Consider the following 19,868-nt stretch of genomic DNA (forward strand, 5'->3'; position numbering starts at 1 on the left):
GAGTTCTTGTGGCTTGTGCATAGGAAATAGGAATGAAGGAGATGTCTTTTGACTCTGGTTTGGGTCCTATCCTGCACCCCAGGAGCTGTAAAATTGTCCCTGTATCACTGCTGATGGAGCACTGGTCCTAGGTGCCTGAGATTTAACATCCTTTTGCATGTTCACACAATCTTTAAAGTTGAGTTCCTGCAACAATCCTCCTTACTTAGATTGTTCTATTTTCCATCAGAATGCCTCGTTTCACCCAACGTATTTGTTTTTCATATTGTCTAAACTTAAGACTCTTAACAGCTTTAAAAACTGTAGCTGAAAGGCCGATCTTAAAAACTGCTGACTGGCCTCTCAGTTCCTACTGAATCTTTTGGTCCTTATTTAAAAAAGAATTGAGCATGCCAACATATCTGTCTGTCCTTAGCATGAATGTTGTAGTGAGGGATGTGATCCCAGAATTGTTTATGGTCATGGAAGCTAGTTTACTTAACTGCTTACTTGATGCAAAGTTTGTACACCTAAATGAAACCAAAAGAATAACTAGGGGGAAAATTTAAAATTATAATTAAAAAGACCCAAAACCCAGTGCTCACTATTATTCATGACGAATGAGATGAGTTTTAGATTTTAAGTTCCTGAGAATAATGACTAGGTGAGGTGAGGATAATTTGGAGAACAATTTAAATTGCTTCTAGACCTTTGAGAAATGAACATGGGATTGAATAATACTGATAAACCTTATACAGTTAACTGCTTGCTTAAATTTGCTACTTGCCAGGGAAAAAATGCTGAGGAGTAGTCAGCTTTCATGTCTTGATTTTGTAACAAACTGTAAACTTGCCAGTACTTCAGAACAGAGCGGAAAATATACTATAAGCTGGAGACTCCTACTAGCAGCACCTGTAGATATAAATAATAAACTAATAAAAAGCCTAGCATGTTATTAATATTTTATATAAGATTAATCTGCAGGCACTCATGCGTGCTTATATTTAATAATGTACACAAGTGCACAAACATGCAGACATCCTAAAAACAAAATAAACAGTACTTCTGCACTGTTGTCACCAATATATTGTGATGTGTCCATCTATAACTGCATGAATATAGGTGAATATCTTGGAGAAAAGGGACTAACCCTTCTTCAGTTAATATAAAATGCCTATCGTATCGCAGCTGTTCCGATAGCAAGTAAGAAATGACCTTGCAGAATGTAAGGATGTGTGTCTATATAAAATTATTGACACACATTCAAAAAAACATTTCTATCTAAAGTGCAAATAAATGATATCAATGGATATTTCTCTCTCATTCCTAATAAAGCAATAACATTACTTATGAAATGCATAAGCCAGTTGAGAATATGGTTCTTAAGGAGAAGCTGCACAAATCTGAGGACATCAGGGAGGCTTCCATTTCAGCAGATACCCAAGCATATAACTAAATCAGAATAAATCATCGCACTCCAGCCACCCTATTGTGCTCTTCTTCTATACAAAGGGAAACATATAATCAAAACAGACCAAGCGCTTTTTGCACCCCACTATTGGGATTTTCACTGTGTTGACAAGACTGTTGGGTTAGAGTATGTCTCTGTTGTTGTCCCTGCTGTCATCTACACAAACCGTCATCAGCTTGTGGTGGCATTTCGTACTGTCTTGTGCTATTTGATGGGGAGACAGGAATAAGGAAAGGAAAATAGTGTCCCAATGTTTGCTGTGACTACCTTTTGCAGTATCACATAACCAAACTTTTGTTCATCTTAGGCTTGGGAAACAAAGCAAAAGCGCAGTTCACTCAAACAAGTATGTTTGAGTATGGGTATGAACCAGTCAACTAGAGGGAAAAGGATTGAGCATCCAAAGTAAGCTAGCAAAAATTAACATCAGCTTTTGTTAGTCCTTTCCCTCAGACCACTTGACAATAATGTCCTGAGGTGACTCAGTATACGACAGCATCATCCCCAGGTCTTTAACCCAAATGTGGTCTGCTCCACAAAGTGTATTTCTTCCTCTGACATCTTTTTCCTTTCAAACAATCATATTTGTTGAATCAACACAAAGATAACAGATCAGACACTTTCTATGTCAAAGAAATAATTTAATAGAGTTGGATTAAAAAAAACTGTACACAAAGTTTTGTGTGTCTGAAAGCAAGCTTCCTTCCTTCTTTTTTTCCTTTTCTTTCTTTCTTTCTTTCTTTCTTTCTTTCTTTCTTTCTTTCTTTCTTTCTTTCTTTCTTTCTTTCTTTCTTTCTTTCTTTCTTTCTTTCTTTCTTTCTTTCTTTCTTTCTTTCTTTCTTTCTTTCTTTCTTTCTTTCTTTCTTTCTTTCTTTCTTTCTTTCTTTCTTTCTTTCTCTCTTTCTCTCTTTCTCTCTTTCTTTCTCTCTTTCTCTCTTTCCCTCTTTCCTTCTTTCCCTCTTTCTCTCTTTCTTTCCTTCTTTCTTTCTTTCTCTCTTTCTTCAGTCCATATGTAAAAGATATTCCCACTCACCTAAATCTGTTCTTGCTTGTGCCTCCTATAACAACACAACTACTATTCATAATCATCTCTAACACAATATTTTCCGGCAGCAGATGATGTCAGACCAGACCATGTAATCACTTCCCTGTAGGAATAAACAGGTGTCCTATAAAGAATCTTTTTAACATTCACAGGCCCTTCTCATGCGGTGCTTGGAGCACAAAATTGCTGAGGCAATCTGCTAGATGATCGTACCAGTTATCTCACTCTCTCCCTGTTCTCCTTTTCTTTTTCCTGGCCTTGCAGTAGGAGCAATGGTGTGTGTAACTAGTAAGGGAAATATGGCCACAGTTTTTCTGTCTTTGTGTACATTGGTGAACACATTACTTTGCCATCACTATGTGTGGGGCTCTTCATCTGATAAGCTGATGGTGCCTTATGTATCCTGCCACCAGAATTCAGTCTGCAAAGTTTTCTAAACCAAGTAAAACCTGCCAAATGGAACACGGATCCTCAGATTGAATTGCTGGATTAATGCAAGACATTATTTCCTCTCTATTTTTGTGGGCATTTTCTTCTGCTTCTTCAGTGGGTGTCTGTTAGCATCCCATCTCTCAAATACCCTGTTATGACAAGACCAGCTCAACAGCTGAACAAGGATTGACTTTTCCAACAGCACCCACAGCATCATTGGGTTGACAGGAAAGAAAAGCTGGTTGCTGCCACTGCTGGTTAGCACAACTCAAAACATGCCTTGTCCTCTCCCCATCGAGCTGCGCTTCTTCACAAAATCATTTCCTCACTCTAACACAGAATATGGGGCAAGGAGTACACTGCAGTGTGTGTGTGTTTGGCATGAAACCTGACACTTCATCTTCCAGTGTGGTTGCACTTATCCTTTCCTTTCTCTTCCCAGGAGCCTCCCCTTTATTTACTGGCCTTGCTCTTACTGTTTATCACCTGGTGTAAAAGCCAGGACTTCATCTATCCCCTCTCCAAGGTGGTAATTGTGGTAGGAGATCTGTGCATTCAAAACCATGCAGTTTGTGACGTAGCTTTGTCTAGAAAGCACCACACCGCTCTCTCTTTCTGTGTCAATGAATAATTAATATAGTGAAATAATTATATGCAACAGATTTTACCTTCTTGTAATTTGCAACTTGTTCTCCATGTTTATTGAAAGCAAAGTGACTTAGACTTGTTTTCTTTTACTTTTAACTCATACCTATCTTACCTGGAAGTGCTTTGTTTAAGACCATGCTGCGTAAGCATGATATTTAAAACATTTTAGACTGTAAACAACCTTCTACTAAATAGCAATGAGAAGTGTTCCAGTAATTTCTGGTTAGGGTAGGAGCAGCTGCTGGGTAACAGGTTTTTGGATTAAAGGAACAATTATTTATCTGGCATAAATGGTGCACATGCTGGCTTAACCTGGCAAAAAGATAAACTTTAATATAACACTGACTTCAGTATAGTCTCACTCATCATAGAATTTACAGATTTATTGAAGTAAATAAATATGTACACATTTGCTACTGTTTTCTTGACACGTATATATATGTATACGTGTGTATATGTATTGTGTGGCAGGAGATGGCAAACAAACAAATCCACTCAGTGTTAACACTCTTCACAAATGTACCTGACAGACCAGAAGCTTGAAAGTGTTGATTGAAAATATTTATAGGTTTCTGTGCAACCCTGCCTCAGATATGGAAAAAACCCAAACACCAAAACAACAAAAAAACCCAAAAATATTTCAGGCATGTGGCACCAGATTTCTGTACTTGAGCATATGAGCTTGTGAATTGTAGCTTTGAGTTGTACAAAAATGTGCATAAGTGCCCTTGATGTGTCTATATGTTTGGTGATAACATGATTTGTCTCTATATTCTGTCTGAGAAGTGGACACTAATATCTGTCCTGTGGCATAATTAGAAAAGTCATAAAATACCCTTCTGTACTGTGTCAGGATCCCCCCCATCTGGGATTTATACCAAGAGATGTTCTTTTCTGGTTTTGCTGTCAGCACAAATGTTGAAATATACCTTCAAGAGCTGAAATATTTGGAAAGAAATTCTGTTTGCCTTTTGTAAGCAAGCATTAGTCTGCCTTTAATGAAGTTTCATCCTTCAGTTATGTTCCTTTGTCTCTGCTAAAATTGAAACATACACAGACACCTTAATTTTAAGAGGGATTACATGTGGAAGAAGTTAAAGGTGTCAGAATCATGTCTCAAGTGAGCTATTCTTTTTTTTTTTCCTATTCTATTCTATTCTATTCTATTCTATTCTATTCTATTCTATTCTATTCTATTCTATTCTATTCTATTCTATTCTATTCTATTCTATCCTATTCTCATTAGATTACAAACTACAATTTTTAAGCATAATAAAGTGGGCTTTTGCAGTGCAAAAAGATTAGGGTGTTCACAGGAAAGAAGAAATTATCATGGTGGTTTCAAAAATATAGTAACTTTTCTTTTAAACAAGAATGATGAACACAGATTCATTCTGCTGTAAGGTCCTTATATCGTTGTCCTCACAGAAACCATCTGAACCCCTTCTAATAATGGATTGAATAATATGATATTTTATATCACTGTCTCATGCAGCTCATTCTTTTTTCTCATCTTTCCCCCAGGGAAGAATTGTGCATGTCGTGGTAAGATTTACTTCTTCCACAGATTTTATTTTGTAGATAGGTTGGAAAAGGCAGGTCAAAGAAAAGTGTTTTGCACTTTGTGATAAAATATAAGCTAGTCCTTAAGACTATTTTTTTCCCCCTGGGAGTTTGTACTATCCTCTTGGATCAGTTGCAGAGAAAGTTTTCTCTCTTGCTCTCTCACATATTAACTTTAAGTTAAAAGCTCAATTTTGCCTGAGGAGTTATTGATCATAGGCTTCATCGAAAGATTCAGTGATCATTCGGCAGTTTTAGACCCAGACCAAGTAATTGCCACTTTCAAGAAAGAAACAATTCCAGAACTAACCTGAGATAAACTGAGGCAGCTCAATAGATTTCAATCATTAACAGCAGCTGAGGATTTGACCTAACTTTAGAAGGAATATACAAGAGTTCAAAGGTGTAGAAAGCCATTCTGGCTGCAAATCACTGCAGACCTATAGTGCTGTTGCATCTTTGTGTTTCTAAACACTTCTCTGAGAGTTTAAATAAGTATTTCTTATCAGAACAAATGTCCTAGAGTTTTCACCAATGGCTTATTTTTTTTTAATTCTGAGTGATACCTGAATCTGTTTCCATCTTATGTTGTTAATCATGCTAGATATAAGACTCAAAATACTAACATGTAATTTTTACTGAGCATGAAATGATCTAATTTGACTAGAAAGTTTATAAGATGTAATAGTACCCTTTTCCTGGACTGAAATTTCAATCTGTTCACTCTTCTCAAAGCAACAACATGATGCAAAATTTAAAACAAACCCAAAAAGAACTACTCCAAAAACCTCAAATAAAAACAACAGCAAAAACAACCACAAGTGAACAACAGAATTGTTCTTCACAATGGAATTTGCCAAAATATGGAATATGAGGTTTTCCCTGCTCTAACATTTGTTTTGTTTTGTAGGTGGCACCTGCGTTGTTAACCCCACCGACCTGTTCTGCTCTGTTCCTGGTCGCTTATCTCTCCTCAGCTCCACTTCGAAGTACAAAGTGACCATTGCAGAAGTGAAGAGGCGCCTTTCACCACCAGAATGCCTCAATGCTTCCCTCCTAGGAGGTATTTTGAGAAGGTAAGTTGAAGGTGAGAATAATAAATCCTAGACAGTGCTGTAATTTCTCTATATTTATTTTCTACAGATAGGTTTTGTTCTCTTTCTCCATTTGGATAGATGAGGACAGTTTGAGAATACAGAAGGAGATGGATTGGGAGTGAGCACTGTTTCTAGCAAAATTTTCAGGAAATGAGAAAAATTAAGATGTGTTGACATTTTTTTCACAGAAATTTTACATTTCTCAGTGAACTGATTTATTTTTTGTTATTTGTTTTTAAACCCCTCAGTTCAGTTACCCATCAGAGATGGATAGGTGTCACTTTGCCCTGCTTTGAATTAAAATTTAAAAAAAAAATCCTGTAGAGTGTGGGAAATTTCACCATAGCTAAACATCTGACTTCTTGTTGAGAAAAGATTTCACAGTAAATTTTTTTACCAAGTTTCATTACAGCTCTCACTCATCAAAAACCTAAAGCATGAAGGTGTAAGGATGCCTTTTTCTCCCATTCTCCCTTGTATGCCTTTTGAGTACAGAAAAGACAGACTTGGATATTGTGGTTTTACTGTTCTCATTGTGAGATACTGGAGAAGCAAGCAATTAGGTAAAATTTTGCCACTGACCCTTCACTGACCAGAGTAGACACCTTCAGAGAGCAGCAGCAGAGAGGAGGAAAGTGGCAGGCTGTGCCTCACATTGCAAATGGAGAATGAGGAGGCAACTGTAATTCAGCCAGGCATATGTAAGTCGCAATGTCCCTGAGGCATCAACTTAGATGGCATGAGCTACTTGAATACCCTTTGATCAAAACTAGCTGGAAAGTCATAGGCTATTTCACTGCTGTCACTGAAGGCCACACTGATCCTCATACTTATACTGAAAGTCATTTGAACCAATCTGTGATATACTAAGACACACAGTAGTCCAAGAGCTGTCTTGAGCTATATCTTGCAGAGTAAGGACTGTAGATCATAAAACTGTTTCAGAAACACAAGCCCTATTTACCTGCCTCTATAGGCATTGAAATCCAAGATCTGTATCCACAAAAGTTTTCCTCTATTACTGCTTCACCCTGGGGAGGTCTTCAGCTAATACTCACTTTAAATACTCATTCCACAGAGCTTATCAATACCAGTGCATTCTACTAAGAATTCAAGGGCAGCATCCTGAACATGGGGACTTGTTTCTCTCTTCTCTTAAAAGGCTAAAACATTCCCCATAAATTTATGACCCAGACCAAATGCCACTCTTCCAAAGTGCCCCTGGGCATGGCTCAGGAGTTAGGAAAAGTCAGGAACTACTCCCAGCCAGCAGTTTGGATGTACTAAATCTGTTTCACAAGGCAGAGAGTGTAAATTAATAGATCTGGTCAGGTTATACCCATGGGCATCACAACTAGAGAACAGACTCAAGCAGTGTGTAGTTGACTAGCAGAGATGTTGCAAAACTGAATCTTGTTCATGGTCTGCCTGAGACATGGAAGGGTTGGTTTTGCATCCTATCAGCAGTCACTGTCAAGATATTTTCCCAGGCAGCTTTTCTTCAGAATAAAGTGTTCTCAGAAAGCATTTCCTGACATACAACATGGTCCAAGTTGTGGTATCTCTTAGTGGGTAAAAACAACCATATAAGTGGTGATATTCCAAGCTTGGTTACTTCCTTTGCCTGAAGAAACTTGAACCTGCATCTCAAAACATCCAGTTAGGCACGCTTAATATTCAGTGACTTATTATTCTAAGTTGAGAGCCCCTCAATCTCATTTGGGGCTAATTAAATATTGGTTGGACAAAAGCAAAGGAGTAACTATAGTACTGACTCCATTATCTAATGACCAAGTCATTCATTTGGGATGGGAGATATCTGGGTTCCAGTCACTGCTATATTCAACATTTAAACATTTTAACGTTAGTTATTTGCTGCCAGTTGGCTGCTGCATTTGTCCAAAACACAAAGGTTAAAATTCCCTCAGAAACTGAACCTGCATCTGCTGCATAAGAGGATATATCTCAAATGCTTCAAAACATTAAGGTACTGCAGACAAGCAGGTGTGGGATGCACCAGGAACCAATTTCAGAGAAAAAAAAAAAAGCAATGTAGGCATCTGGGACAGGGGCATCGATAAGCCAAGATGGCTGGAATTTTAGCTTCAGCATTTCTTGTTGCCTTATCCTTCTTCCTTGTAAGTATTGGGCTTTGTAGACTACATTTCTTACTTGGTACTTACATTTCTAAGTATCAAGGTCTCTACATAAATTATACTGGGATAGCTGGAGCTGGGTTCCACATAGACACCTACATTTGAGTAACAGTCTGTCTTCTTTTTATAGGATAGGCAAGAGAGATGGCCAAAGTCCCCTAATTTTAGACATTTGTTTAATATTGTTTAATAATTGCATGTTTCTCTCTTGATTGTCTTGAGAGCCTGGGGTAACTAACTCAGATATAAGCAACAACACTGTCAATATTTATATTCAACTGCTGGAAATCCAGGCTCTATGCCCAAATAAGGACCAGCATTTCCATTAAATAGAAAGCTGTCTGAAGAGCTGATGCCCCTGTGACAGGCATTAAAATGTCTAACTTTATCATGGGACCAACATGAAAGACTCACAGTGCAAGCAGGACGTTAAGAATACAACTCTGAAAGATTTTCCATTGATGTCATTAGCACAGGCATTACCCGACATGTTCATCACTAAGGTGTGTAGTTTCTGAACTTATATTAACACGGGAAGAAAAAAGTGCAGAATGAAGTCAAGCTTCTCTTTCTTCATGTTCTCTCATGACAGAGCAAAATCTAAGAATGGAGGGCGCTGCTTGAGAGAAAAATTAGACAGACTGGGGCTGAACTTGCCTGCAGGAAGAAGAAAAGCAGCAAATGTCACACTCTTGACTTCCTTGGTAGAAGGTAAGGTTTATAGTACTGCAACATAATGTGAACATAATGAAAATGTTTCTTTGTGTGCAACACTTTTCAGCCACAGAGTTAAATATCATCATCTGTGTTTTGTACAAAGAGGAGAACTGACTTGCCTAAAGCCAGAGACAGAACGAGTGGCAAAATGGAAGTTCACTCTGAGATGTCTTGGCTCCCAGCAAGTGTTTTAGTCCTGCAGTTCCTTTAGCATTGATCAGTGCTTTCTGTGCTGGGATCTGACTTACAAATCGATGATCCAAGTGTTCTTTGTGAGAGAGGTGAATGTCTTATACCAACTCTGTAAGTAGATTTGTTTATCCCCCTTTTTATTTATTTTTTTTTTAAACTTGTGAATTTCTTTCCAGTATAAGAAGGAATAATATTTAGACAAGACTCTTCGCCCCACGCATAAATAAATTAAATCTGTCTTCAGATAAACTCTAGGCAGGCCCATGAGATACTTTCTTGGCCTTTATCTGTTGTTTAAATATCATTCACCAAATACTGCCAGACTCTTCAAAACTTCAGCTGGGAGATGAAGGTTCAAACCCCTCAGGCAAAGGGAAGAAACTCTACCTGAATCTCTTCTATTCTGGCTGAATCCACTAAGTACCCTGGTTTATTGTATGGCTTCAAGTAGCAGCTCTGGGAATTTCAGATCCCTCCTCCTGGATGCAGAGAGCACTCAGCTCATGCTAAAGGTCAACACCTTCTAGGATCATAATCTGAAAGGTCTACACAGATCTAGGCGACTAGGCTGAGGTCTCAGCACATATTACCACAGAATTACAGAAGGTTGAAGCTGGAGGGGACTTCTGGTGATCTTCTAATCCAACCCTCCTGCTCAAAGCAGGGTGAGTTGGAAGAGGTTGCTTAGGACCTTGTCTAGTCAGGTTTTTAATATCTCAAAGGATGGAGAAATAGTGCTGAGTCCATAGCAATTAATGTTTTTCACCACCTAAGAGGAGGGACTAAGGTTCTTGGAGCCACTGGGCATGCAGAACTACAGCGGGGCTGCTCTGAAATACAGATGTGTCCATATCACACCTGCATGGAATAAAGGGACAACCATAATGGACCTGCAGTCTTAGAAAAGGGAGCTTTCTCCCCTAGTTTAGAGGAACAGGGGTTGCTCCTACTCTCACAGTCCTTTGCATATCTTTGGCCTTAGCAGGGATGAATAAACAGAGCTATGTGGGCAGCTACTCTTTCCTTAGAAGAGATTGAGAGTGAGGTAGTCCTCTTCCAACTGTTGGCCTGGGTTGATGGCAAATTGCTTTTACTGTAAGTCAGAACTGCATTCCTTCTTCCCAGGGATACATATATATACACATATATATGTTTGCCTCCTTGATCTTTACTCAGAGCCAATAGTAAATTTATTATCAAACCTATGGTATTGCTTTTGTTCTTGGACTGCCTTAATGTGAGTCCTAAAGGTGTACACTGAGGAGATGGAGTTAACTTTGACAGAGACCTGTTTGCCTAGATGTCCTAATAATGAATTTTGCCTAGTGGAAAATTTAGGAAAAGCACTACCATAGATGTTAACATTCCAAAAGGAAACAAAATTTACCTCATTTTATGTCTATGTAACCTGTCTTTGGACAAATTTGGCAGTGCTCATTGAATACTTTGTGGTGAAAAGAGGGCTGAGTCTGATGGGCACTTACTGTCTAGAGTTTTGTAGGTATCAACAGCATATTGTGCAGTAATGATTCTAATAGAGACTTATTGTCTAGGCTTTTGTAGATACTAGTAACATATTTTGCAGCAATGGTATAAGCTGTCTTCCCTTTCTACAGGCAGATATTACTTCCAAGTAGTACTAACTTGTACTACTGTTTCTGCAAGGTAACCCATCCCTTAATGGCTCCTGCTTCTGGAGGAGGCAGGAATGGAAAGGCACATATAATATTTTATTTCATGTTTCAGAGAAGAAAAAGTGAAGAAAACAGCATTGGTTTTTGCTATGTTGTGTCAATATACAGACTGACATAATGATTTATTAGGCTTAATAAATCCTTAAATATCAGGTGCACTGTGTGTACTTCTCATAAGGACCCAGGCACCATGTCACTCTTGGTTACTTTAGATGGTTCCAAGTTTCTTATTACCAAAGGTCCTCACAGTCTTCTAATATCTCTGTAAGCTAGAAATGTACTGCACCTCTTGAGGCAAAATTAGGTTTATGGTGATCAGAATAGACTGTAAGTCTCTGATTTTTGAGTTCAGCATGACTGCTGGGTGTTTAGCATTACTCTGGTTTTGGTGGGCTTGCATCTTTAGTGTATTTTGTGGGGACTTCTAGGCCCCAAGTTAGGAATGGTTTGACGGATCACTTCTTTATGTTGTCATTCACATAAACCAGCATGAAAGACAGACTGGGAACGTGAGTTTAGGATTTAGAATTTCCACGGCAGTATGGGACATATCCTTGTGCAACCAATAGGTGAGGGATGCCCTCTAGTGCCTAGATTAGACGAAGGGAAAGGTCATCTTTTCCACAGCTCTAAAGAAAAAAATTCCTCCACCTTAGCAAACGCAGTAAAGGCTCCTCCATTAAATGCCAGCATTGCCAAAGCTAAGCCTTATTGCTGGCTCAAATGAATCAAAAGCCTCCCCAAAAAGGAGAAGAGGGGAGATGTCCCTTTCTGTTTGGACAGGTCACTTACAAGGCAGAGACATAGAGTAAATGTTATTGCAGATGCAGGTAAAAACAATGAATTTTAAATCATCAGATTATTTTTTAAAATATATAAAAAGCACATAAAAATATGGAATTTGTGTTCCTGCCAAACTTAATTAAGACGCTAAATTTACTAGACACAGGATTGACTGCATTCATCATTTGGGAACCAAAATTCTTGAGAAAAATAGGTCATTGGTTACTTTTTTTCACCCTGCTATCAACTGTCACACTACTCCCCCACCAGCCTTTGTTTAAATATCCTTCCACTCCTTCCTCCTCCCTTCTCACCCTACAAATAGAAAAAACCAAAACCCTTTCCTTCCACCTCTCGCCTGTCCCTCCTCCCCTTGGGTAGCGTTTCTGATGGGTAGAGCATCCAGAGGAGGCGAAGTTGAGGAGAGAGTAGGAGGTTCATATGCTGAGTATCCCTCTCCTGGGACACATCTTCTGCCTTCACTCTGCATAGGAGCATCTCTCACTCTTGCTAGACCCAGGAGACACCCACACTGCTCCTTGCACCTGCCCACGGAAACCTGTCAAGGTACTCAGGCTCACCTCTTCACTGAGGATTTCTAAAGCTGTCTCTGCCAATTCAGCTTCAGCAACTGTCCTTTTCCATCATGCAAAGCTCTCTGGTCAATTGTCATGTTAAATAGGAAAGGCATCACTGCCTATAGCTGTAAAGGTTTGTGCAGAATTGAAGGAGGAAAGAGTCAGCGATCTCCAGCACCAATTGGTTGTTTGCCAGAGGAAAGAGCTGGCATTATTACACATAGGGAAAAATTATTTTGGATTAAAACAAGGCAAGTGGCTATAAAAGTTAGGGATTTTAGGGTTCTCTGCTTTTAGTATGACTCTTCCCTGAGATAAATAATAACTAGGCAGAAGGCGGCAAATCTAAAGTGAAATAACAGAGGTCAGTTCATCCACGTTTCCAACATTTCCACGTTTTCCCTATGAATAAGTGTTTGCCCATATTATGATGTAGAAAAAAGGAAGAACATCTTATGATATGTTGTACAAACTACTTTCCCCTACCAACCAGACTTATTTCATACTGTGCAGTAACAAAATTCACTGAGGTTAACAAAAGATATGTAGAGAAGTATAACACAATCCACTTGTAAATACCTCATCATTTGATCCCAGTTCAAAATGAGATTTCTGCTCAACAATGAGATATGAGAAATTATGTTCTGAAGAGTATTTTCATGTCCAGTTTCCTATTTATATTTAGATTTTGTAATATAGAATGTGTATTCTTTATATCACATGGATGTGCATGTTTATATGAATATGTGCATGTTTATATGAATACATATATACACTTAAAATGTGCATTCCTAATATATTTCAGCTCTCCATTTCCAGTAAAAAGATATTTTTAAAATGCATTTTAAAAATGTGTAGATTTATTTTCTTCACAAAAGGTACATTTGTACATACATTTTAACCTATGTATATCCACAAGGAGATAAGTCATTTTGTTTCATTTTGTTGATGATTATGTGTATATGTGGTGCTTAGGGACATTGTTTAGTGGTTGACTTAGCAGTGTTAGGTTAATGGTTGGACTTGATGATCTTAAAAACCTTTTTCAGTCAAAACAATTCTATGATTTTATGACTTTATCCGGAATCACAAGGTTGGAAAAGACCTTTAAAATCTAGTCCAGCCATACCTGTCCTCTACTAAACTATATACCTAAGCACCTCATCTACCCCTCTTTTAAATATCCAGGGTTGGTGACTCAACCACCTCCCTGGGCAGCCTTTTCCAGTGCTTGTCAACCCTTTCTGTGAAGAATTTTTTCTTAATGTCTAATCTGAACCTGCCCTGGTGCAGCTTGAGTCTCTTCATAAACCATTAGCATTCAATCACAATCCCAGCTCCATGTAAAACAGAAAAGTTTTGTGCTGTTGTATAATTTTCTCAGATCATCAGTTTAGTATAATTTTCTCAGCTTTACTAAATTATATACACCAACTTTGGAAAGACAAGTTTTAATAATAATTCATATTTTTATTCCCTTTCTTTTTGGCATTAAGTGAAAATGTACAAGTTTAACTCAGTTTGTTGTTGACCATGTTCACCACATTTCATCACATAAAATTTTCTTCTTTTGAAGAAACTAAGACTTTTCCAATGGTTAAATGTTTAAATGTTTTGCTGGCTACGTGCATTGTTACTTGGGTCTGATTGTGACTAGGAAGGAGCTGTCTAGAGAATGGTAATGATGACAGCTTCAATGGGTTTGACTTTTATCTTCTTTCCATGCTGGCATGAAAACAAACCTATAAAGTATTTTAATGGAGTTTGGTTGAAAAACAAAACCTGGTGCTCTTCTGTGGTTTACTTATTTAAGTCTTACATTTAAACAAGATTAAAATTGTAACTGAAATAGAATTTTCGAAGCAACTCTACATAAATTGAGCAGCTGTGGTTTAAATTTGTGCCTTCTCAGCCAGGAAGTCTGGGATAGACATTTTAAACGCAAAACGGGCAGTCAGTTCCATACCTGTTCATCCTGATTCACTGCTAACATACCACTAAAATCCATTTTAATTTAAATTCAAAATTATTTTGTTTTTCCAGCAGCTGTAAATACAATTGAAACCATTTCTCCTTTCAACTCAAAAATAATGACTGCTTGTTAGCTTCTTATTCGGTATACTGTGAATGATATTTAAAAAATCCAAAGAGTGTAGATTATTTTGGGTATAATCTTCAATTTTTGCATGTAAAACTGGTTGTGGATACAAAGACAGTTGTTGACTGGTGTCAGAAAACAAATGTCCTGGGAATGGTTCATGTTTTTTACTAGTACTTGAATCCAATTAGGTCAGAAAAACACACAACAAAGTAGCTGCTTGTGGAAACAGAAGGTATTTTTCTGGTGAAAGATCAAATGATTCAAAGGGAGAGAAACTCTGAAAAGGCAGAGAATAGAGTCTGGAGTAGAGGTCAGTGCATATGGTTACTTATGGCCCATGTTGCCCGCAGCACAAGACTGCTGCTCCCATGGAAGTTTCCATCTTCCTTTGCCTGGCCAGGTTTGTGCAGAGCAGGCTTGGTCTTACTGGGGATGGGATTTGTGTTGTCATCTTTATTGTAGTTGCATGTGTCCTCTCCTGTCTTACTGTAGTCAGGAGGAAGAAATCAGAACTAACAATTAAATTAATAATTAAATATTTTATTTGGTTGCTCAGAAAATTTCGACTCCATGGTTAGAAATATTCAAGATTAGGCTTGAAAAGTCCATTAATAACCTCATCTAAGATGGTGTTTTCAACCGAGGGTGATCTCATGAGTTCCCTTCTAACCCAGACTTTTCTCTGATTCACTTTTGCCTTCTACTTTAGTACGGGATTATACATGCTTCAAGTTCCATCTCGTCTCCATTGACTTGAAAAGTTTAGATCAGGTGTCAATATTGACATTTAATCAGAGGAATTCCACTTCACATGTTCTCAAAGGGACATGATACAGGTCCTGCATCCCTCCTAACTGTTCACCTGGACCATCAGCCTATTCTCTAAAGAGCCAGTGTCCAATGTCACCTCTCATGATGGCAACCAAATACACAACTCTGAAAAGAAGAAAAATAAAACACCCATAACACCCTAGCCCCAAAACTATTCTGGAGCACATCTCTCAGTCACTCATGCAGATGTGCTTCAACATACGCTTCTGGTAGCTGACCTATTTCTACCTTCTATGATGAGATGAGAGCATGTGTCATCTGGAAGTGCCTATTTCCCACTAGGGAAAGACTTACTTAGGCACAGATGTTCACACTCCAGGCAGCTCTGTTTGATCAGATAAATCCCACACCAAGGTTTTCGGAGTCATAGCACGCAGGCCAGAGTGTTCAGTAAACCTTAAAATAAATTCTTGGATTCTCTAAGCTAATCGAGAGGGACAGGTTCTGCCACGGGTATTTGACACCCAGCATGGAGCTGGGTTATGGTCTTCAGTATCTGTAGTGAGGTAGAGGTGCTCAGTGCCTGCCTCTGTCACAGACTTCTCATAAATCCTAGTCAAGCCAGCTACTCCCTTTGCCTTGATTTCCCCAACTATGAAACAGGAACTGTGACCTTCATGGTCACCACTTTTTATTTTGTCTTGTCAAGTCTGATTGCAGCTTTTGTGGAAAAGGATTGCTTCTTGTGCTCAACTTTAGGGTCTGCTCAGCTTTAGTGTGGGGCACCAGTATTGTGCCTGATGGCTTAAGCCTTGAGCTCAACTCTTCAGCGTGATTTATTCCTACCTTCTACTGATTTCCATGCCTTAAATACCAATCGTGAACTGGGTTTACAAAACTTGAGCAGCTGCCCAGTTCTCACTGGTAGCAGGGGAGGGAACTAAACCCAAGTGTGTCTTGACTAGTAGTTCCTCATGAGAGGAATAACCTCCCTATCTTCTGGCTGGCACCATCTGATGACTAAGCATGAGCAGGCCAAATGGGATGAAATCTGTTACTGAGGCTGGGAATGAATATCTACAGAAGTGATTTCCTACTGAGTTTTTTTGTTTGGTTGGCTGTTTTATTTAGCAGAAGAAGTTCTCTAAATGTAATAATAACAAACCCTCAATTCTAACTGACCCATTTTGTTTGCCCACAGGGGAAGCATTACATTTGGCCAGAGATTTCGGCTACACCTGTGAAACAGAGTTCCCTGCCAAGGCGGTAGGAGAGCACATTGCCAGACAGCACATGGAACAGAAAGAGCAGACAGCGAGGAAAAAGATGATCCTAGCGACAAAGTAAGAAGGGAGGGGAAGCTAAAAAAGAAATCTGTCTATCACTTCTCCATTTTGGATCTGGGGGCTGGCGGAGGGAGGAGTGGGAGTATGGAGCTGGGATTGCGGTGACTGCTATCATAACAGTACTCACTGACAGAAAGTGAGAGCAATCCTCTTTAGAGATGCTGTAAGAGGGATCTTATTTACTGCAATGAGGTTTTAGTGGCTCTACTCCCATTGCCAGCAGCTAAGGAGGGACATGCACCTCCTCAGATGTTTTGGTTTAGATGAGAGAAGGTAAGATCTGTAGGACAGAGACTGGCTTTGTCTCCTGTTTGCATATGAGCAGGAGATCTAAGCTTATACTGAATTATTAGTTACCGTGGGATAATTATCATTAGTCTGTTGAGGGAGAGCTGATTTGCTGAGGAACAGATCCTCTCTGGATGGAAACTGCAAGAGTTCACCTGAAGTCAAAGAACTGGAACAATGGACACCAGCAGAGGAGCTTTGCTTAAGTCATTAAAGACGTACAGAGACACCTGACTTAACTCTGAACAAGGTGCTCACCTCCCTGAAGCAATAGCATGATGTTAAGATAACATTTCATCTAGGTTAATTAGCCTTGATGAGGGAGGAATTAGCCTTAATGAGTCATGGGAAACAGGAATAAATAGTCTGCATGGAACAGCATAGACCTACACTAGGTGTGTGGTATGCCTGCATGGGGTAGCCTTGAACATATCCATACTCTCCCCACACCTACTGAAGTGTTACATAGCGAGGCTGCAGGAGAGCTGAGGGCAGAAACCCAAGCTCTCAAACCACCATTCCAGTGCTGGAAATGTTTGGGAATCATCCAGGCAGGGATATATGTAACAGAGAGGAATCACCCTGCAGTACAGGAGAAGTCTGACCAGCAACAGGATTGTGCTTTGTATCTCAATGTCCTTCTGCTTTGTCTATTTGTGGGGAACAGGACTCCTGGCTTTGATGTCCCTCTGTATCTAGAGGCCTTCACCCTGAAGGTGAAGAGACAATGTGCATCAAAACATCTTAGGTCTGTGAATCCTATAAATACAGCCTGTGCTTCTTCCCTGGGGTGCTAAACATGGCTCAGGGGGCATTTGCCAGTTGTGAAGATGATGAGAGACCTCACCTATCACGCTTTTAAGTCTCTTGTAGGTTAATAGTAATAGCATAAGTGGAATACAATCTTGTTCTTACCTACATCCACACTTGTTTTAAAGGCCCAAGGGGTTTCAGAGATGTGAGAATAAACCACCTGGCAAGACACACTACTCTCTGCAAGTTGTGTCTCCCCATTTCTCTATGGACTGTTAATGATCTGCCTCACTAACTATGGAAAAGTTGATTGTACTGCTGGGCAGCACAACCTAAACAAGAAGACTATTAAGTTGCTCCAGCTGGAGGATTTTCCATAAAATGCAACTCAACCATAATGATACAAATCTTTCCCCTTCTTTTATGTCTCTAGTGAGAGATCACATTACTATGAGTTGCAATAATCAGTGGGCAACTGTTAGGTCTAACCTCCAAAGGCTGTCCTGCTAAGGGACACATAAGAGTCTCACTACTCTTTCTCACCACTCCATACCTTATTCCTCACCAACCTTTCCTACTAAGATGGGGAGTCATTAATGTGCATCACTTCTAACCCCCATGAACTTTGGGCTTGTAGGATGTTATCCTGTAATTATATGGAACAAAAAGTCTTTTTTTCTCCCTTCCATCAGTTTAAAGCACCAGCAAACTGATGAGCGAGGTCTGTCGATAATAGCAAGGATAGGCCACATCCAACTGCCGTGAATGTTTGTAGCAGGACAGATGGGTCAATGTGTGTGCTACTACTGCCCTCTCCTGCCTGGAAGGAGAACAGTGATTCACAGACCAGCCCTGTCCAGACACTGCAGGAGATGTAGGTCCATGGCATCTTAATTCTAGCATAGTATTTCCTAGCCAAGCTTCCATATGTCTGATGAGTACTCTAATCACCCGTCAGGACTTTTGATTATTCACTAAGTATAAATAAACTCTAGGCTTCTAATTTCAGTAATTTCACAACTGCCCTGCCTCATGTGCTTGTTCATTATGACACCAGAAAAATGGTGGATAGCTATGCTGCCACCAAAAAATGACACTGACATAGCAGAGTGAAAAAAAACACTCTTTGCAAGTGTTGCCTATGGAAAGAAATGGAGCAGCACTGTTTCTGTGTGTTACTACTACCCACTCTGAGACTGAGCTAGAAACGCATAGAAGTGTGCCATTAGCACAACTGGTGAGATCTTCCACATATAGGGCTTTGAGGAAAAACAAAGGGAAAAAACAAAATTACTTCTACAATTGGTAGTACAGAGATGAAACTTCAATCTGGATTCAGACATCCAGCTTCAGGGGCCTGATTCAGTTGACCAGACATAGGCACCTACTGTCATTTGAGATGAGCTGGGTTATTCAGCTTGGTTACCAGCTGCTGCTCCAGAAGCACACAGATCTTTTTTTGTTACTGCTTTGTGTCTGCCAGTTACTAAGGAAATCTTGTGTACTACATATCTATGTGTGGGTAACTATACAGAGCCCTTAACATCTACAATGCAGAAGTCCCTGGTGTCCAGTAGAATTCCCAGGGCTATCAAGGGCATCTATACCTTGTAATCAAGCAGTCCACCCACCCTAAGTGCAAGCCATTGATCTGCCATGCACAGAACTGTGGCTCATGGGCTAGTGAAGACTAAAGACTTTAGATGCCAGTTGCCCTCTGGAGGTCACTAAGCTTGAGGTAACGCTCTTCACTGCCCTGATCAGCCCTACCTGAACTGAGGCTATGATGATAACAGTACAGTGAATGAAATCAGGACCAAACCATGACACAAAACGTTGCGTTAAACTACTTAATCTTCCAAAACTGCCTCCTGGTCCGTCACATTTCCAAACTCAAGATCCACCTGGGACTGTATTATTTGGTGCAATAAGGTGGTTCCAGAGCCTGTTCTAGCACTTTTATGGTCTAGACAATGAAGAATCATAGCCTTACCAGGTGATTATCATGAGAAGAACAGAGGGTTGGGCTGCATAGCCAGTATATGGCACTGAACACAAAGCAGGGCAGGATGGGACTGAAGCAAGTTTGATTAACAGCTGAAAGGATAAGAAAAGGCTAAACAATGTGAGAATCCAGTCTCCTATGATTCTCTTACATTGAACTTGTCTTCTTTGACTGTGTAGATGATTGTCTGGGCACTCCAGAACAAGATGCTTTAAAAAAAACCCTGAATTCTCATAGTTCTGGCCAAAG

At 39.5% G+C, this 19,868-nt stretch overlaps 1 protein-coding gene across 1 annotated transcript in view; it reads left to right on the forward strand.

Moving 5' to 3' along the window:
* Positions 1 to 19,868, forward strand: part of TFAP2D (transcription factor AP-2 delta) — a gene marked incomplete at both ends in the record, with an annotated part of 49,562 nt that overhangs the window by 11,137 nt on the left and 18,557 nt on the right. The window contains 3 exons of the mRNA XM_084261488.1: positions 6,049 to 6,214; positions 8,984 to 9,102; positions 16,429 to 16,570. Coding sequence (XP_084117614.1) covers positions 6,049 to 6,214; positions 8,984 to 9,102; positions 16,429 to 16,570 — 427 coding nt within the window. The remainder of the gene's footprint in view (positions 1 to 6,048; positions 6,215 to 8,983; positions 9,103 to 16,428; positions 16,571 to 19,868) is intronic.

The sequence above is a fragment of the Gallinula chloropus genome (assembly GCF_964237585.1).
Source record: "Gallinula chloropus genome assembly, chromosome: 3".
In the NCBI taxonomy this organism is placed as follows: Eukaryota; Metazoa; Chordata; class Aves; order Gruiformes; family Rallidae; genus Gallinula; species Gallinula chloropus.